Genomic DNA, 19984 nt, shown 5'->3' on the forward strand with positions numbered 1-19984 from the left:
CTATATATAGAAATAACTAGACACACACAAAAGATCTTGAATTTAAAAAACATTATATTTCAAAAACATACATATAAAAAATGATTCAGTCGATAAACTTATGTGACAAATCTTTCAACAAGTCTTCCACAAACAACACCAGTTCCACCAAAAATATTCAACTGATTGAACGATCTAAGAAACAGTAGGGTTACATAAAAAAATAAAACCTAGGTGAAAAATAATGAGCCTGCACAGATCAGGTCAGAGGCCTCGCACTTCCCACAGCAGGATCTCATTATAAGCCACAGAGAAAAGAAGTGTCCCAGAGGGAGAGAACTGGCACGTCTGCAGTGAGTCGCTGTGCTGCAAGAAGTCCTGAAACCTGCCACTTGTTGACTTGATCAGCTTCAGCACTCGCTCTGATAAGACACGAGATACACAGCGAATAATTCATCACTGGCCAGAAGCCAACCAATGCAGCTTTAATGTTTTTACTGGAACCATGTGACACATTTAAAATATAAGCAAACAAATGAAAAAGAAAAAAACCTCAGCATTTACCATGTGATCCCACAGCTACAAGATGACTCTTAGAAGACAGGCTAATGCATGTGGCCCAGTGGGGGAAGGAAATCTTCTTGATTATCTGCAAATAGGAATAAAAACAGGCTTCACACACTGTCTGTGTGCAACATTTGCTAGTATACGTTCATAAAAAATAAGAATAATAAAAAAAAAGAATAATTCGAAGCACTAATGCAGTGAAGCAAAGAGAAAATGTACAGTGGTACCTGTTTTTTAGTGAGGCTATAAAAAGACAGCTCTTTCTCTACTCCGTAGCCGGTGTAAACCACCAGGCTGTGGTCTGCTGGGCAGAAGGAAGCCATGCTGGGGGGCAGGCTGTCACCCTACAACATATGGAAGGAACAAAAAATATTAGATGGAGACGGGTAAAAAAAACCCTGTTTCTTTAAAATGGAAAATGTTTATTAATTAACAAGAGAACTTAAACTCATCATATAAATATGCCTGGTGTAGCCACACAGACTCATTTTCATCTGCAGTCGTTGGCTAGTTGATAGCATATTAAATTCGTCAACAAAACAGAGCCATGTGAGCAGAATTAAAGACAGAAACACATGTAACGCAAAGCACATACCCAACATTTCTCTGGTTACCGAATTAGAAGCTCGACTGCAAAAAACTTGTTTTCTTGAGGCATATTTTACAGTCACCTCTGGAAAGCGCTCTGAATGTACATTACCTTTGTTTAATGTACTCATTAAGAGGAGGTGGAGGGGCAGAAGAATCCTGCTTCTTGGTTTTAACATACAGATACATCCTCGTATCATCAGCATATTATTAGCTCATCATTGTGTCATCTGGCAAGTTACTGTAGGAGGGCAGTTTTTTTTTTTTAAACAGGTTACAACTAATATTTTTTCCCTTTCACTGTACAGAGCAACACAATCTTTTGTTTACAGTGCATTACTCACTAAAACTCTGTGCATATTTAAAGTCTAAATGTACTTCAGTCCTGTGCTGGTAGGATTTATGCTCAAGCGTAAAATGAGGATGAGCAAAAGAAATACAGCCCTTCAATCCTACATTGGGGTTGAAGGGCTCTCGCTATGCTGTTGGAATGTTTTTGCAGACACTGCAAGCCAATATAGAGTTCTATATAGTTCTGTGTGACCCTGTTTATGCCAGTCCAGCTGTAGCAGCAGTTTCTATTTATGCACTTATCAAAAATTTACTTCATATATTAGCTGCATCAGAAACTTGACATCCCCCCCAAAAAAACCAAAAACCCCCAAACAAAACAAAAAGCCATTGAAGTGACATTTCAACTCATTACTATGCACTGTTACTTAAAATACCGATTGTACCGTGAAATGGGCGGGAGCAGGAAATGACAGCCAGTCTAGCAGATTACACTTGTCCTTCATCCAGTCGGCAGCCCACACACTGACGCGCCTGTCAGCGCTCGTGGCCAACCACAGGTCATTTCCTTCCAGCCCAAAATTTTCACACTGGGGTCGAGAAGATAAAACAGTGTCAGAAAGGTACTGATGAAAGAAAAATGGTTTTAAGTATCACTAAAGTTAGACGTCTTGCTTTTAAATAGTTTCACACAGGATCATTAACTCTAGCTAATATATTTCTGTGTATAAGAAGCAGGGTTCACTGAGGAATTTTAGTGTTTCTCTCACTGATTAATACTGACCATAGAGTTTATTACCAGTTCACATTTACATCTTCAGCTTCATTTTCACACATGCAGTGGGATTTGCAGACATTACCCAGAGGAGTGACAATGCACATACCCAAATGAATCAGACTTCGCTTTAGCACAGTCTATGTGATGTCCAGTTAGGCCCAGTTAGGTGTCAACAGTGCAGGTAATTAAAGAAAGTGTGTGGGTTATGTGTCCTGCCTGCACGTTGTACCTACATCAGTGTCGCGCAGGTGTGAGAACGTGTGCTGTGGGGTCTATGAGCAACATGTGAGTCTCTGCAGAACTTTAAACTTAAGGATGAAAATATCCAAAAAGGAATGATTCAGAACACTGTTTTGATTCTGTGACTGATTCTATCGAAACGACCTCAGCTGCAGGTTGTTTATATATCATTTTCATATATATTGCTTAATCTCTTGTGGTTGGTTTCCAACATCTGCCACGGTTTCTGTTGTTCTGACTTCAGAGAGCTGACCTGTTCAATCACACACTGGATTGTGGTGATCATCGCTCCTTTGTGGTCCTTTATGACTCGAATAGTTGCTCCATTTACCGGGCTGCTGACGGCTACCAGACCATTCTTCCCAGCTGAAAGGATCACATGACCTGTACAGTGGGGGACAAAAAAAAGTTCCAAAGCTACAACTGGATGAAACATTAAATTTTACTTCCAGAACAGTAATGCACAAAAGAGCAAGTCCTTCCTGTGAGTATTTTCACTGAACAAAGTGACGTAGCTGAAATATATTATCACACTCTTATTCCTGCAAAGCAGATAAAATGTAAATACACTACATTCAGCTCTCCTCTCTCACCATTAGCTGAGTACTGGATGGCAGAGATAGCCACGTGATGGGGATGCAGCTTCATCTCCATCTCTGTTGAGGCGAGCCGAAAGATCCTTACAGTCCCGTCACTGTATCCCCCAGCCACGTACGTGCTGTCTGCACTGGAAAAAGGGCTCCAGCACACACAGTCACAAGCCTGATGAAGACATGAAACAAATGCATGAGCTGCTTATTAATTTTCAGCTTCAATAATTCTGTGATATTACTGAGATTAGCATCGATGCCAATGTGTTCATTACAGTTTTGCTTTGATGCTTTCAGTTGGTGTAGAAACTATCCAACATGATTCTTGTGGCAAAATCCCCTTTGAGTGTACTCACTCACCTGGTTGAGCACCTGGAACTGCACCACCAGCTCATAGCTCGAGGTTGACCACACCCTCACGCTGCCGTCCTCGCTGCAGGTGGCAAAGTGGCTCTCGTCAAAGCTAAACGCTACGTCATTCACCTGGAGAGCAGAGAACACACAGAGACGCAAGTGTTTTCTCTAGCCTGAAGATAACATTCAACAAGCAAACACAGCATCCTCAGAGATCTTATTAAGACATTTCTGGCATTTTCTTGCTACAGGTTCTGCATATTTTTTCACAACAGCCCATTCTGTTGTATCAGGCGCAGATTATTATTGTGATTAATGCCTGCTGTGCATCTCTCTTAAGAGAGAAAAAAGGCTTATAGAAAGACCAAAAAATAAACAAGAAAACAGCTGTGGGAGGTCAGATAAACAGACAAATCAATATGTAAACTGAACGTGAATAACCAAAAGCAATGTCAAAAAAGAAGCATTTAATAAAAACTGATCTGATAATGTCAGGCTTTTCACAGTCTACTCTTTGTGCTGTGGACAGATTGCACTTACTTAATGACAGGCAGCCTTTGAATTTCATAAAGAAGCCAATTAACTAATCATTAAACCCTTAATAATTTTATATTTTCCGTTCCTCTGAACTCCAGGGAGTCATTTTTATGCTTTTGTCTTAGAACTACCAGAATCTCCAAGTCTCTAATGCTTTATAATCATTTAAGTGTTAATTTTGTTGAGGTCTGTTATTTCTTTATCATTTTTCCCTGTTCAAACAGGATTATGGACTCTATCTATTAGCAGGAGAGGCAGAAAGGTTTTCTGCTGAGTATAAAAGAGATAATGGTGGGCTAATTTATTTGAAATGAAGAGGAAATGATTAATAGTCTTCAACATCTGAGCTTGAAGCACTTTCGATTCTTATCATACATGGACTGGATCTGTGAGGGGTAAAATCAGCAGCTTGGATTGATTATACCTGCAGCTATACAAATATAAAGAAACATTTTCTAAATGAAAAAGGAAAAGAGTGTCAAGTCGACATTACAGAGAGCCTTCTGTAAACAACACAGGACACATCAGCTCTATAACAAATCAGTTTTTATAATGATGCTATGTGCAGTTGTATATTTTAACAGTCACATTCATTAATACACATTTAAGGTATAACATGCAATCAGCCCACAAGAACATTATTATTTCTGTGTCACGAGCTAATGATTCCTAAATGTCACACTGGTACCTTAGTTTTGTGGCCGCTGACCAGTCGGATGTTGCTGTTATCTGACCAGTTGATGTACCAGAGGGTTCCTGCCGTGGTTCCAACAATCCCCATGTCCATTGTGTTATCGAACGATGCACTCACTGTTGCCCCATCCAGCATTATCTCTTGCGCCAACACCACTGCTGTCCCACTGAAGCACAGACAGAGGTGCTCATAAGCACTGATCCACCATTAAAGTAGAGACAGGTCTCTGTTTTATTCTTTACCTGGTTCTTAATGTTTCAAAAAACACGACAGAGCATTATGCAGAGAAAGAGGTCAGCTTATAAGTGAACCACGAAGTGAAAAAGAAATCTGCATAAATACTGTTTCTCATTTTTTGTTCTTATTCATAACACAAATAACACTGCTCACTGTTAGAGACAGACAGCCAATGACAACCATTTTATTAAGCACATTTTAAGACAACTGCCCAGATAACTTATTTTTATGAAGACAAAGGATAGAAAACAGACCTAAAGTGAAAAGGGGGGAATGAGTTGGCCCACAGTGAAGGAGAAGTAGTCATGAAATGTTCTGCAAATGTGGAAAATATTTCAAGACTATCCGATGATGACAACAAACTGGCTGAGAGAATGGCAAGTATGTGCAAAACAACTCGAATGTCAGGCAACTTGAAGAACACTAAATTTTAAACATGGTTAATTTACAAGGTTTCTCTTACTTGCACATTTCCACATGAGTTATTTTACCATGCTCACACCTTCAGAATTCTTCTCTTGACTTACAATACTGAATCAGAGGAAAACCGGCAAAATCTGTCCATAACCTGTGAACTTTTTACCTTTTACTTGGTTGTTTTGCACACACTTGACAAACATCTTTTCTTCCTAACGCTTTCCCCCTCTTCTAGAATTAAAGAGACCTCTGGGATGAGAGATGAAAGACCATTTCTCTTCTTTTCTAGAGCTCAAGTCGACCACAGACACAGACTTATGCTCTTCTACCTATTATTTACAAGTCAGTAATATAAAAATATAAAAATACAGAATTACCTGTAAATCTATGCTATGATTATGTTATTGCTCCTGCAACATACACCCAGACAGTGCAATGGATGAAAGCAGTAAAACAGTTAAACATTATTTACCTTTTGCCCTGTATTCTCGTTAGTAAACTGACTGAGGATTGTATATTTGTATTAATGAGATGATCTAATGAGACAGGAGGGATCATTCAGAATTGAGCAACACACCTGTCTTCCACACCTCTGCCCTTTTCCTCAGCCTTCAAGCTCTGAACCGCTTCTACCTCCCACAGTCGCAGCCAGCGGGTGTTGCTGCCTGTGAGGAGGCGGTTCCCTCGACACAGCAGCACACCTACACCAAGAAAACACATCAATTCAGTTTCAAGTGGCAGAAGCTGTATATCCAAGATATCTCTATCTAAGCTGCACTAGTGATGCTGTTGTGTTTTTTTCCTGTGTGGTGAAATGTCACGCTATCATGAACACATGGAGGATTTTGCCTATTTGTACCAATTTCTCCTTCGTCGGCTTCCCAGGTCATTAAGCAGCGCTGCGTTCTAACATCCCAGGTGCAAACATGTCCTCGGTTTGTGCCGGTGAACAGGAAGTCATCCATGTGGTAGCAGAGAGCCGTCAGCTCCACATCACCCACCTCTGCTGGTGTTTTCACCCTCTGGACCTATATGGGTAAAGGAAAAGTCAATCTTCATGTAAGTAAAGTAAAATCTTCACCCACTTCAAAACTAAATGCATTTCTTTTACATTTCAATGATGGCTACATTATGTGGCCCAAAACTCCTGATCAGGTAAGAAAATCTTATTGTGTGTGTTTATGGATTTTTTGTGGTCGTTAACCTTGAGGTCTGCATCCTGGCCCTGTGTGTGGAGAAAGCAGAAGTATACCCCATCGGTGCCCACGCAGGCCATCTGACTGGCTGCTGATGGGCTGAAAGCAGCATCGTGGACTGGTCCTGACACCCTTACACTTGACAGCATCTGGAAGTTCCTACTGCTCCACAGAGCCACTTCCGGGTCAGAGAAGTCTCCTGTGTAATGGTGAAGAGTCACAAGCCAGTAGCAGTTATACGATTTGCAGCAGATGAGACGATTGCTGTCAGCTACTTTATCAAGTATAATACGGAACAAACACAAAGAAAAGAAAAGTTCAACTGCAATCGGATACGACACTGACCAACAGAGAGAAAGAAACAATCATCCCTGGAAAACGCAAGACACTGGACGGCGCCGCTGTGGTAGGAGACACTGCGACGACATGTTCCACTCTGGACGTCCCAAATGGAGATAAGGCTCCTGCTGGAGTTAGTGCCACCAGCTGATGCTATAGTCTGAGAATGAAATAAAGACACAAACAACCCAATACACAGTTGATTCATATTGCTGACAGTTACATCATATAGCTCTCTGTGATGAAAGCATTACACTCTCGGAAAAACACAACAAAAAATGACTGTCACATTGTTGTGGAGGAATTTTGACCTACTTTACTTTACAACATTGCTTCAGTTGATTGAGGTTTGTGGGCATTTGTTTGTGCACAGCTCTCCAAACGGTCTTGCTTGAGGTCAGGTTGAGGTCTGGACTTTGACTGTGCTATTGTGACGCTCTGATTGCTTTCTTTTTCAGTCATTCTGTCGTAGATTTGCTGCTGTGCTTGGGATCATTTCAGCCAGGCTGTAGCTGCTGTCCCCACATTTTACCCTAGAATACTTTGATAAATAGAGGAGTTCATGGTCGACTCAATGACTGCAGGGTTCCCAGGTTCCTCTTGCTTTTGTCAGGCCAAACAACAGTTGCCTTCTTGGATACAAAGCAAAGAAGTGTAATCTTCTAGAAACTTTTCATATAATACAACTCTAGTTCCCTATATGTGCATTCATTTTAATTAAATATAATTATCAATCACTATTTGGCTGTGGTCACTTTCCCTCTCGTTTCTCTTTGATTTTATTAGAGAAGCCTTTTCATAATGACCAGGAGTGTTTGGTTTCAGCACACAACTAAAAAATGTGGTTATTTTGTACCTTGATCATAGCAGACCACACCTGATGCTCCACCAGTCATTTCATATCAGATAATATTTCAGATAACATACCTGTAGAGTTTGAGTACTGAGTTTCGAACTAAATTTTTTTTACCTGTGCATCATTTGTAACCGCAAGGCACGAGATCTCTTCTCTGTGGCCCTGCAAGTGTCTCTGACTTCCTGTATGAAGATCCTCCACGACCACCACACATCCGCAAGAGTATGCAAATAAACCTGCAACGGAAAATAACTGCTGGGTTTAAGCAATGCTATACTAGGTGGCTCGTTTTAAAAGCTGCTATGAGTAGAAAAGTGTTTCGTGCATTTGATTTGAAAGTTGGATTTTTACTCAAGTTTCAATAGTAGTAGCCAGTGTGCTTTAGGTTACTTTTATTTGTTTGATCAAGCTTAAGTTCATACCATAACTCTGATGTCACACAATATTTTCAGTTTTACTTTTATGTTTTTCTTTCAGAATATCATCTTAACCTTGGTCGGGGCTCCACACCATGTTGCCACGCCCATTGCCATTGTAGCCAATCACTGCTTTGAGCCTTATGCCTTCTTCTTGTGCTTCTGGAGCTACAACAGACTAGAAGAGAGAAGAAAATAAGACAGGACAGCAAATCTAAAGAAGCATATTGTGGCTGCAGTGTCTGTTTACCTGATCAAGTGATGATGTCTTGAAACGTGGGATAAAGTGCTTGTAACAGTCTGGACGTACTGGCTTCTTTTGTTTCAACTCAGCTGAAAGGCAAAATGGCACCAATTTAAAAAACAAAACAAACAAAAAAATGAGAAAGCTAAACAACAGCAATATAATACCAAAACCCCCCAAAACATTGCATTTACAAGTGTCCATATAACTGCTATTTAGGGGAGAACCGTTGATCAGATCTGTCACTTTGAGGAAGGAGACAGCAGGTCTGGGATCAGAGGAAAGACCTGAACCAGTCTCTGGTGCTGATGCAGTTGGGATTGTCTTTGCTGGGGTGTCACAAGAAAACAAGGACCCCAAATCTGAGTGAGACAGAAAAAAACTGTTGCTTTAAAAGCAAACTTGACTGTATTAAATTTACAGATTATATGACAAAAATTATCAATGGCAATAACTCTAACAACTTAAAATCTACAAGCAGATTGATTATCAGTTTCTCAGAGCAAACTATCAGTATAAGACTGTGCACAAAGTCCCAGACTGATCAGCTAATCATACAGTCCACCACAGACAGGAACTACAAGCGGAAGCAGACGAACAAAACACAAATTTACCTCGGTGGCCAACCCGGTCAATGCTGCTGATGTCCAGTCGTGGTGGTGGTGAGGAGGGGAGCGGCGCTGTCTTTCGAGGCATACCGTTGGACAATTGTATATCATCAACTTCAGTGTCTGTTAAGTTGTTATATAAAATTGCAAGACCAACTATTTATTTCAAATTGGTAAAAGCAAAAGAATGAGATGCATTTTGCATCATTAAAGCAAGACTGAACTGGAGCAAACTAAATATGTCACCTGGTTTCGGAGCGTAGCTTATTTTGAAAGGTGAGCTGTGAGTGAAGACAGAGACAAATAAATATGAACCAATATAGGTTATAAACATTTGTTAAGAAGACTCAAGAGTGATTATTACCAACTGTGAGCTGTAGAGTTTACAGGATTTGCCAGGAAGTCCCAAAGAAAAATGGCGTCCCCGACTGAGATCACTCCCAGTTGGTCAGGGGTGAAGCTAAGCTGCCGAATAGGATGACTGTGGCCTATGAACATCTGGTAGAAATGAACACATTTAACTTCACAACATTAACTCCTAAAACATCAGCCTCCTACTACTGTCTGTTCTCTACAGCTGACATAATTTCTACAATCCTCATCAAAATTAGTGCAATGTGACCTGTAGCCACTCAATACTTGCAAAACTATAACTACAATCAGACAATTGTATGAAATAATATGATCCATTACAATAAAATCTTTTAGAATCCATTAAAACACTGACATAATAAGCCTTCTTTAGACTTTTTCAACATGTATGATTATGTCACCCGTACTTGTAAAATAAGGCAGCAAGCACGACTTTATCAAACATTTAGTAATACTTTATAATACAGTCCATGTCTAAGGGATCATTTCCTTTTTATCAAATGGTAAATCAATGTACCTTAGTTTGAAAGTACAGCATACACTTAAAGATAGATACACGAGAATAAGGGAATAACAAGTCAGGTTTTTACACACACACACACACACACACACACACACACACACACACACACACACACACACACACACACACACACACACACACACACACACACACAAAACAAAATTACTGTAAGTAATTTCAAAAAAGGCCAAACAAGTTATGCTGTAAGCAACTTTAAGCACTACATAATTTCTTGATAATTTTAGAAAAAAACCCCATATTTTACAGTTTTACAAGTACAACAGTGTACTTTTCAGGGCCGCGGGCCATATGATGGCGGGGTTTAAACTTTCCTAATTTCAAGGTGTTTTACTTTTGAAATTTACATTTGAACAGTGATTGTGAAAGAAAATAAATAAGTCAGACTTGGCTCCATCACTATAAGGTCACACGGTGATGCAAATGTTGATGCTATTATTTTCTTTCTTTCCATTTCTAAGTGAGAACAGTCCTTATCACATTTATATTGGTGAAATAAAGGCACAAGTAATCCACTCCTTGATGTGACACACACAAAAGTATGGTGTGTATACAATTTAAAATGCACCTACATTCTAATTATTTTCTTGCTTTCTATAAAAACCTGGCTTGTTATCCTCTAATTCTGGTGTGTCTACCTTTAAGCACTTTTTAGGTAAAAATTATAATGTAATTTGAAATAAAATACATTTAAATTCCATGTAATTGTATTCATCATTATTATATATAATCATATTAAAATTACACCCTTTGTCATGAGCTGTATTGTAAAGTTTTACCAAGTACTTTAGTTGATAATATTTGTTCTAAAGAGTCTAAGTTACTCTTTTGTTGACTACCTGTGAGTTAATATCAAGCTGCATGTTATAATCCCACACTTTCACAGCGTTGTGTCCGGCTGTCAGCAGGAAACGACCATCGTCACTCACAGCCAGGGACGAGCAGTAGTGTTTGTGCACTTTAGACAGCTGTCAGAAAAACCGAAAAACAACACTCAGAAACAAAGAGATACAAACTGTGTTCATAAAACGATACAATAATATCTTAGTTACTATATTATGACAAACTTCTAAGCTTCTTGTCTTGTAGCACCATATATCTCTAAAGAGAAAACCAACCCCAGGCATCTCCCATGTTTCTGTCTTAAGCAAATAGTCTTGGAACCACTCAACAAGTAATTCATGGATTTTACAACAAAGCTGTTGTGAACAGTTACCTCTCGGAGGAGGCGGCCTGTCTTGGTGCAAACCCAGAGGATCTTGTTACCAGATGTGGCAACCAACAAGTGTTTGGTGGAGGCCGGAGGGAAGCAGACCTTCAGGGCAGAATCCAGACGGGGACTCTCTACATCCAAAATACTCACATCTACATGTAGCAGCTACAAAAGAAGTTATGTGTCAGTGTGGACAGGGTAAGACAGAAGAACCCAGACTCTAATGCTCAAAGTGAAAAGTGCAGATTGTACGGTGTGAGAGTTGACCTCATCAAGAGTCCGTGCGTCAGCAACGGTGACAGTGTACTCTGAGGGACCGACAAAAGCCAGGCAGCGACTGTCGCTGCTTACTGTGAGCGCGTCTGGAGCGCGCTCAGTGCCTCGAGCCACCACATTACCTAACCGAAAAGGTATAGAGTGTCAAGCCAGCTTATATTTGTAATTTAAAATAGTGTAAGTAATTGACCATGTTCAACCAAATAAAAAACATTATCTACATAACACAGTTGTTCCTAGTAGAAGTGCAATGAATGAAAATCAGCACTTTTGTTGCAATAAAACAAACGTTGGAGAAAAAACTAATCCAAAGGAAAAGAAAAGAATAACAGCTTTTAAGCTTTGTGGGCAGATAAATCCAACATGTGGCTCTGCAGCAGCCTGCAGCAGAGGGTAGATAGACATAAGAGTCCAGTTTAACTACACTTTTTCTAAAACTAATAACCAAACTAAAAGTCTGGTTTACGTGTTATCTTATAGGCTTTTAAAATTAAACAGTACATGTTATGGCACAGTGAGTTATTCCCATTTGATGCTGTGTCTGCAGAAAAGTTCTACTTATGGGTAACATATGGTGTACTAAGAATAACTTGAAGTGGTTGTTTGTATACATACACACAACTTTGATGACACTGTGCTCTTCCTCAGAGGAATTATAAAGTGCCAGAGACCCCTGTGAGTCGGCGCTGTACATGAACTCGCCGTCTGGAGAAAAGGCAAGACCCACCACTTCACCTCTGTGCTGCCTGTGTAAAAATAAATACATATAAATGGAAAAAGCTTCTTCACTGCCACCGGTGCCGACTCCGGGCTAGTTAAAACGTACTTATGATCCGCCAGCAGCTTGGCACTGGAGATTGCAAAGACTCTGACCATGCCAGAGCTGAAACCACAGGAGAAGATCTGCTCCCCCGGATGGAAGGCTACTGAGCAGGGGCTGTCTTCAGATACAAAATCATACAGCTGAACACAAGACAAGAGAAACATCGCTCTGATCAATAAATGTGCTACTGGTAATGGGGACAGTTTCTGTATACTTGTTTTCTTTTTTAGTTAGACCTGGTGGAGGGAATCCATATTCCAGATTCGCACTGTGCCATCAGAAGAAGCTGTTGTGAGATGCCGATGAATGCCGTCGACGCTGAAGCCGAGCACAGTGTCTGTATGTGACCTCATCAGTGTGTTGTAACCACGGCTGCTCACATCAAGGAAGCCCAGGTTACCAGTAGAGGTGGCAGCTAGGACGCGAAGGCTATCAAATGAGATTAGCGCCGTGCTCACAGGTCCCTCGTGCTCTGGAAAAATACAAATAATGTACATAGCCAGCTATTTTTAAACAGCCCAGGATCACCAACAGTTAGCCACACTAACAGCAGAAAATGCCATAGCTGCTGTACTCCTTGATGGAGAGCCTGTAGAGGTGGCTGCTTCAAATTCAAATCCGCTCATACACCGAAACTCCTGAAGACGGAAAGTGAGTGTATCGAGTTCACAGATTTCTCATATCAGGCAAATACTGCTCATACTCTTAATTTAAACACCACTAAAACAGAGAGTACACTTAAAGCTTAGCTCAACCTCATCCATCCATCTACAATGTCATCAAAGTAGTGAGAATGTTTTAATTCAGTTATCTAATGTGTGTCTATAACATTAGTTAAATCAGAAAGGTCTGAGAAACAAAAACATAAATAAATCTTACCCATCAAAGCTCTAAATATTCATCACCTAAAGATTAAATCACTGCCTCTGGTAACTGTTAGCTACAGGTGAATGTTAGGCCATCTCATGACTGCGCCTACCAGCTTCCAGGAAGACTGTAGAAAAATCAAAGGGCCAGAGCCGCAGGAAGCCATCTTCAGAGCCTGTGGCGCAGAATGATGAGGACACACTGATGCTGTTGATAGCAATGCCTGGACCTGGGATGGGACGAACACAGTCACATTATGGTCGTTTGACTTATTTTTTCAGGTGGGGGTTAATCATGTAAATTATCAAATGTTAAATTGAAGACAAGTTAAGTTTAGATAATGTCACCTGAAGAGAATCACGACTGTGAATTCTAACAACCCACCTGTATTAAAAGTCCATTTCTCTCTGCGGTCAGCATGTTGCGTCTGTGCAGGTAACAGCCTCCTCACGTTTTTAATAACAACGCTGCTGTAGTCTATTTCAAAGATATGCCCACTCCGAGTGCTGGCGTATCTATGGGGAAGAAGTTACAGAGCGAACATGTTCAGTGGAGTCAGATTCGTTTCACACTTCTCCTGAAGTTAAGAAAACCCGCGTGCTGATTTGCTCGCTCACAGTGTTCGATCATCAAGATGCTGCTCATCAAAGTTTCCCTCCTCAAAGGCCACATCTGTGAAATCCAGTGTTTGGTATTCATCCAGGTTGACTGGACAGGAACGCAGTGTGCCATTCCGCACTCGCCACAGACGAATATTTCCCCGACCGCATGACACCATCCTAAAAGCAGCACACATGCAGATTTTCCCATTGTCTCCATTCTCAACTACAGTGCGATACACTTAATTTTTCACACATTGCTTCTGCATTTTTATTTGTTTTTAATAAATAATTAATGGCAGAGTGTACTGTTGTTCATCTGAGGTTGAATTGTTATAAATGATGAGTCGATTGGTTGAAACTGTCTTTGCGGAATATCTCACTCCACAATGAAGTCTTCATTCTTGGGCTCTTCCTCACAATCCCCACAACACTGTTTGCAGTGTGACTCTTTGCATGCCTGCATTTAAATCTGATAAACCTTCACCTGTTTGCAGTTTATGAAGAGCTTCACAAGATCCACATGATGTCAGCACTAGAGATCAAACTGATCAACCTTCAGAGGACAGTGTCCTCAAAGCTTCCAACAGCTGAGAGAGTGACAATCCATTCGTTGCAGACTAATAACATGATGCTATACAGTATGGTAGAATGTGTGATTTAACATTTACACAAGTGCAAATGGTAAAACACACATATGCAGTACGGAGGTACCTTGTATCGTCAAAGAAGGCGACCTTCATGGTGTGAATGTCCACATCTGTGTGCGTTTTGGCCAAGATGGACACCTCTCCACCTTTGCTAACATTCAGAGTGTTCCACACCACAACCATCTGTGAAATAACACACAGACGCAATCACCCGACAGCTTTGCAGAATCAGACTCCAACAAGAAGAGCCATTTATAGCCTGATAAAAATAAAGTGGGTCAGTTTGGGTTAATATTATTAAAAGCTTCTTAGAATTGTTTCATCTTGATCTAACGACCTCTGTGACTCTACATCTAGAGATAATTCTTTTCATACATGGATTTTCATAAGATTTGAATGAATGGAACTCACTGTTTTATTGTGCTTATCTTTACCAACTCCACAGAGAATGCCACCGCCGTAGGAGAAGCTTCAAAATAGGAAGAGATGAATAGAAGAAAAATCTAATTTAACAAAACAAGGTTTTTAACAAACTTACACGTTATTGTTCTGTGTGATTGCAGTCGGTTACCTAAGACAGGATAACGAATGTGCATGAGTCCTGAACATGGCCACACAGTTTGCTTTGTGATAGTTCCACACCCGAACTACACTGTTGTTGCCAGTTTGCGCTGAGGCCAGGAGGGTTGTGTTACCATTAAAAGCCAGCGCAGACACCTACAAAGACACCAAGTGTAATATTGAATTTTAAGTATCTTATTTTGGATGTTTCACATTGCTGAGTTGGAGCAGGACACCGGATCTCATTTACTTTATCGGTGTGGCCGATGAAGAATCTCTGCTGGTTAGAGGATATCTTCATAGAGACGATAATTGCATGGCACGGATACACCACTTCATCGCCAGATTTGGACAACAGGGCCTACGGTGCAATGAAGTGCAGTTATTAAAATTTTTTTCAGGATTGATGGTTATGCGTTTTATTTAGGGGTTTAATTCCAGAGAACCATACACATTTAAAAGTAGCTCCTCCAAAGCCGATGATTCGATTGAGCCTGAGAATCGGATCTGGGAGCAGCTTCTAAAAGAAAGAGCAGAAAAAAAATGCTAAGATTTTAGAAACAAACCACGTCCTGGCGGCTGTTTTCGTTTCAATCTCCACCCTTTTACCTGCTGTTTGGCTTCTCTGGACAGTGACAGACGCATAGGCCGTGGAACAGGAGTGCACACAAACTGTAACATAACAAGGTCGACAGGTTTTCTCAAGCTCACACACAACTGTACAAAGAGCACTGAAGGACAAATACAGCAGAATGTACAAAGAATAGAATGTGCTATATAACAGGGCATCCTAAGCTTGGACATTTATTTTAATAGGAGGACTGAAGCATCACCTCATCTTCACTTTCTTCCCCACGTTTGCTCAGGCCTTCCTCAGCGTGCACATACACATGAACTCCACCATCATCAGCCTCAGAAGGCGGCCTGGACGCGAGTTTGTGTGAACCGGAGGATGCCAACAGATCATTCTGGTGAGTGGAGACTACACCCAGCTCAGGTATGCTGGCCACCACAGGGGTGTTATTTCTTGATAGCTAAGAAGAAAATAACATATATAGAAAGATGTACGCTTAAAAAAAAAAAAAAATCATAAGCCTCCACCTAATTATATACTTGGAGTGAAAACTGGTCCAATTGAAAGTTCTCTCTGCTTGGACCAATTTCTTCTTATTTGTGTGTCTATACTGTATGTGTAAAAATGACAACCAGTACAGCAAACGCTCTCAAAGTATTTTTACTAATGACCGTCTAAAGTGAGAAATGAGGAAAAAGGGGCTTTTAAAAGTGGTCTGGTTACATCTGGTTACAATGCAGGAGTTTAAATCTGTTTTAAAGGGTGAGAAAACAGTTCATTTGGTCAGAGTGACTGGTTTTGATGTTGCTCATGTAGTGACCTGTTACTGCACATGATTCAGATGTTTGCCTGTACTGAATGTCAGCTGTATCTCTTTTCTTCACATGTTCAATGTAATATTTATTGTAATTTATGCCGTTCTCCTGGCCTGGTCTCTCTTTAAAAAAGGATTCTTAATCTCAAAGATACATATTCCTTTATTTATCCAGGTAAAAGTATCTATACCGTACTATTCACCATGGAAGGAAAAATGTGCTAAATGTTATCAGTCTTACTAATTTTGGGTTGGTGATCTGGTGGATGAGGGACACACGATCTTGAACTGGTTTGCTGAGGCTGGGAGTAGACCCTGGAGAATACAATGGAAAATGGAAACCAGTCATCTACGATACATTACTACTGGTATTATTACCTTGATGAACACAAGCACCTCAGATTCCACATCCCATGAATCAGGCATGTAATATTGAGCCAGTAGTTTCATTTTCTTTGAGTTAAGACTTAATTGAACACCAGAAAGAAAGAACCGATTTAAGCATAATTGTGTTTTGAGGTGAGGCGAGCTCTTTCTTCAGTATATTTGGTGACGAGTGTCCTTTTCATTACTTACGATGCTCTGACTGTGGACTGCCATTCTGAATGGAGTCAAACGGTAACTTTGTACCTTCAGAGGGAAACCTGTTGGGTTAGGAAAAGTTGAATGACTTTGTAGCAGTGGTAAAGGCAGATAACATCTGTATTAAATCAATAACAATTTAGGCTGCAGATAGGTGTAAATATTTCTAAAATCATCACAAAAGGAAAAATCCACCCTTAAGACAGTATTCAAGTACATGTCCACATATTGAGAGCCTAAATGACTTTGCAAACAAAGAAGTTGTTGATATGGATTACAAATATTCAGCGTGGCTATGAGACTAATCTTTACCACTTTGCACCAAAATTTCAGTTTTTGTATCAAGAAAAGTGTTTTTTCTGGACTTTGCTTTAAACTGAATATCTATAGCTGTACCTGATGTAATCATACAGATCATGCCAGGAGCCTCCCTTGGGCACAGGAAATGACATCTCTCTGGGTATGGCACCTGTTCCCTGAGACGAGGTCAGACCCATTAACTTAGCTTGACTGAAGGAAACTCCTGTTAAAAGATAATAACAATGAATAAGCAATGACTGGGTTAAAGATTTTAAAAGCTTCAACATGTGTGTCTGTGTGCAGCTGTATTTCATCATCTTTGCTCGTTGAATTGACTGGTTTTGCAGTTTTCTGTTCAGAGACACAGAAAAACACTGTCCAGTTTTCTTTTTCATAACTTGATCTGGCCATTTTAAACGAAAAACAGCAGTTAAACAACTAACTGCACATATAAAATATATACATGTACAGTAAGACGTCCATTGTTTGAAAGTTTTGCCCTCACCTGGGTCTAGCAGTAAGTCACTGGTAAACATGTTTTTCACTGTCATGTTGGCACATAACTTGATATTCTTCAGGTGACTGTAGGAGCGGCTGAGGTAGTCAGAAAGCGTGAGCTGCAGGTCCAGCATCAGACACGTCCAGCGCACTGATGTAGGAGCTGGACCCACCAAACCTATATCAAATAAAAATGTGTGATTTTTACAAAGTAACAGTCCCTCTGTATTAAATAATACTTTTATAGGATTTCTAAGAGTCCACAAGCTCATTAAAAAAGCGTCTGAGGGCATAGCTCAAATAAGCAGTAGGGTTGTTTTCTCATAGACTTCAATACAAAAGCAGAGATGGGGCTTCTTTATGAAACCAAACTGACACTCCTCTAAGTCAGCCCTTAGAAATAATGCTGATTTTAGGCATTTCTGCATTAGCTTCACTTTTTAGATCCTTCTTATACAATCTGTGCAATTACTGGAAATGGCTTAAGTATACCAGGCAGCGTGAGTGTGAATAGTTTTTACCCCGTCTTGCAGATTTAGCTGTGTTTTCATAAACTGAATCCTTTGCAGCTCCACACAGGAAAGGAAACTGAAGCCATGTAGCTGTGGACTTGAACTCTTTGAACGTGTTGGAAAAGGAGATACGGACAACCTGACCCTCCTATAAAACACAGCACAGAGAAAGAGGGAACGCAGTCTTGATTTCTCTGAGCAAAAATGAATGATATGCACAATGGATCATGCAGCCAAATAAGGGATGATACCCCTGCAGCGACATCTAGGTGGACCACAAAGTATTTGCCGGGGGTCGGCCTGAAGAGGAGGTAGAAGAAGCGTCCTGTCAGCCCCAGGGACTGGCTGCTGTTTTTGGGAAGCAGGATGAAGCTGTTGGCAGGAACAGGGCCCCTGATCCTGAACACCGGACACTTCAGTGTCTTATCCTGAGAGACGCAATGTTGGACAAAACATTCAAACAATTAAAATTCTATTTATCTTTAGAAAAACTAATCCTCAACCTGTGTGAGGAGACAAACTAGTCTTTACTGATTTCATAAGGGTAATTCAGGCAAGTGTAGTGTGTACAAAGTTACCGTGTATGCTGACACATCCCCCTCTTTTGCCGACCTCTTCCACTCTTCTACTCGGACATATTTGAATATGTTAACGTAGGGATGCTGCCAATCTGCACAATTAGAAAAGCTGGAGTTAGGTTTAACTAGTTATTAACAACGTTTGACTCTCGTTTAAAATCAGGGTTTCTGTCTCTCGGTCTTCGTTGTTGTATTTTATATGGATTTCATTCAAACCTTTAAAGTGCACTTTACCTTTGTAGGCCATTGATAAATGCAGCAAACAGAAAATCCACCTGTTGATATCCCAGTCTGGAAGTTAGCTAGCAAGCAGACAGTTAACTAAATAACCGGGAAAGTTCCTTCTGCCTTCTCCGGAGCTCAAAGCCAAACATAACCTTTTATTGTTCACATCATAAGATGCGGGGTTTTCCAGTTTTCCCGGTACCGTGTAAACAGCAGCTCGTTCAACATTTGATACATATCAAAGCTGTTATTTGCTTCCCGCTCCAGCCTCCGCCGTTGCCAACGACAGCACGACGGCCATGACGTCATGACGCTTACTAGCGGGTTGCTTCCTTCTTCTTCTTCTTCCCTCGGTTTCACATGGCAGTATGCACATGTGATCCCCCTTTCGGTACAGAGTTGTGTCCAGCAATGCACAATCTATATCCAAAGTAAATATACTGTATGTTCTATGAGTCTTTTCGATATCTATCGATCGCATTAATTTTTTAACAATTACTGCAACAAAATTAGCACATTTGCCTTCTTCCCATAAAGCAAAGCTGGGGTTTTCAATCCCTGTACTCCTGGGTGATAACGTTTATAGAAGAAAATTAATAATGAAAAAAGCAAACTACATTACAGGACATCTCGCAAAGATGACTCTACATCGAATTTCCGTGTATAACTGCTTTTTCTTTTAAGTTTGCGATCTAGTTTGTGACTTGACTTGATCGAACTGTTCTATTCTTTACTTCACAACAGTTTAGTTTACTCATCGGTCATATTTTACTATAAATACCTGGGGTCAGCCATCCAAAGCAAACATGAAGAAGTGAAGTAGAGAGGTGATGAAGAGAGTGCAGGCAGGGGAAAGCAGGTGGAGATGAGTGTCACAAGTGTAAAGAGTCAAAGGGAAGATTTGCAAGATGGTAATGAGACCTGAGTGAAAGCTATGATATATGATTTGAAGATGGTGGTACTTTCAAAAAGATGTGAGACAAAATTAGAGAGGCAAGGCTGAGATGGTCTGGACATGCACAAAGGATGCTGAAGATGGAGATGAAGATGAAGACCACAGACAAGGTT

The 19984-nt window shown here is 40.4% G+C and overlaps 1 protein-coding gene across 3 annotated transcripts; it reads right to left on the minus strand.

Annotated features, from left to right (window-relative positions):
* Positions 1 to 36: 36 nt before the first annotated feature.
* Positions 37 to 19235, minus strand: wdr90 (WD repeat domain 90). Of its 3 annotated transcripts, none has more exons than XM_004562475.4 (43): positions 18926 to 19235; positions 18692 to 18783; positions 18365 to 18541; positions 18123 to 18261; positions 17609 to 17779; positions 17200 to 17326; positions 16798 to 16865; positions 16463 to 16536; positions 15667 to 15867; positions 15443 to 15505; positions 15285 to 15353; positions 15084 to 15194; positions 14844 to 14989; positions 14684 to 14741; positions 14337 to 14455; positions 13641 to 13802; positions 13408 to 13538; positions 13136 to 13252; positions 12393 to 12628; positions 12160 to 12296; positions 11949 to 12079; positions 11325 to 11455; positions 11061 to 11222; positions 10684 to 10812; positions 9296 to 9429; positions 9178 to 9212; positions 8938 to 9054; positions 8551 to 8685; positions 8330 to 8412; positions 8155 to 8257; positions 7778 to 7899; positions 6814 to 6967; positions 6477 to 6667; positions 6132 to 6300; positions 5850 to 5973; positions 4613 to 4784; positions 3394 to 3516; positions 3037 to 3205; positions 2697 to 2827; positions 1872 to 2015; positions 774 to 890; positions 544 to 628; positions 37 to 401 (listed from the first exon to the last, which is right to left on the minus strand). In XM_004562475.4, the coding sequence occupies exons 1-43, from the start codon at positions 18936 to 18938 to the stop codon at positions 244 to 246; spliced, it is 5430 nt and encodes a 1809-aa protein (XP_004562532.3). In that variant the 5' UTR covers positions 18939 to 19235; the 3' UTR covers positions 37 to 243. The 3 variants fall into 3 exon arrangements, with proteins under 3 accessions (XP_004562532.3, XP_004562531.3, XP_004562530.3); XM_004562474.4 differs by having other exon boundaries at positions 8533 to 8685; XM_004562473.4 differs by having other exon boundaries at positions 8518 to 8685.
* Between the last annotated feature and the right edge of the window lie 749 nt (positions 19236 to 19984).

Source organism: Maylandia zebra, linkage group LG8, assembly GCF_041146795.1.
Source record: "Maylandia zebra isolate NMK-2024a linkage group LG8, Mzebra_GT3a, whole genome shotgun sequence".
Classification (NCBI taxonomy): domain Eukaryota; kingdom Metazoa; phylum Chordata; class Actinopteri; order Cichliformes; family Cichlidae; genus Maylandia; species Maylandia zebra.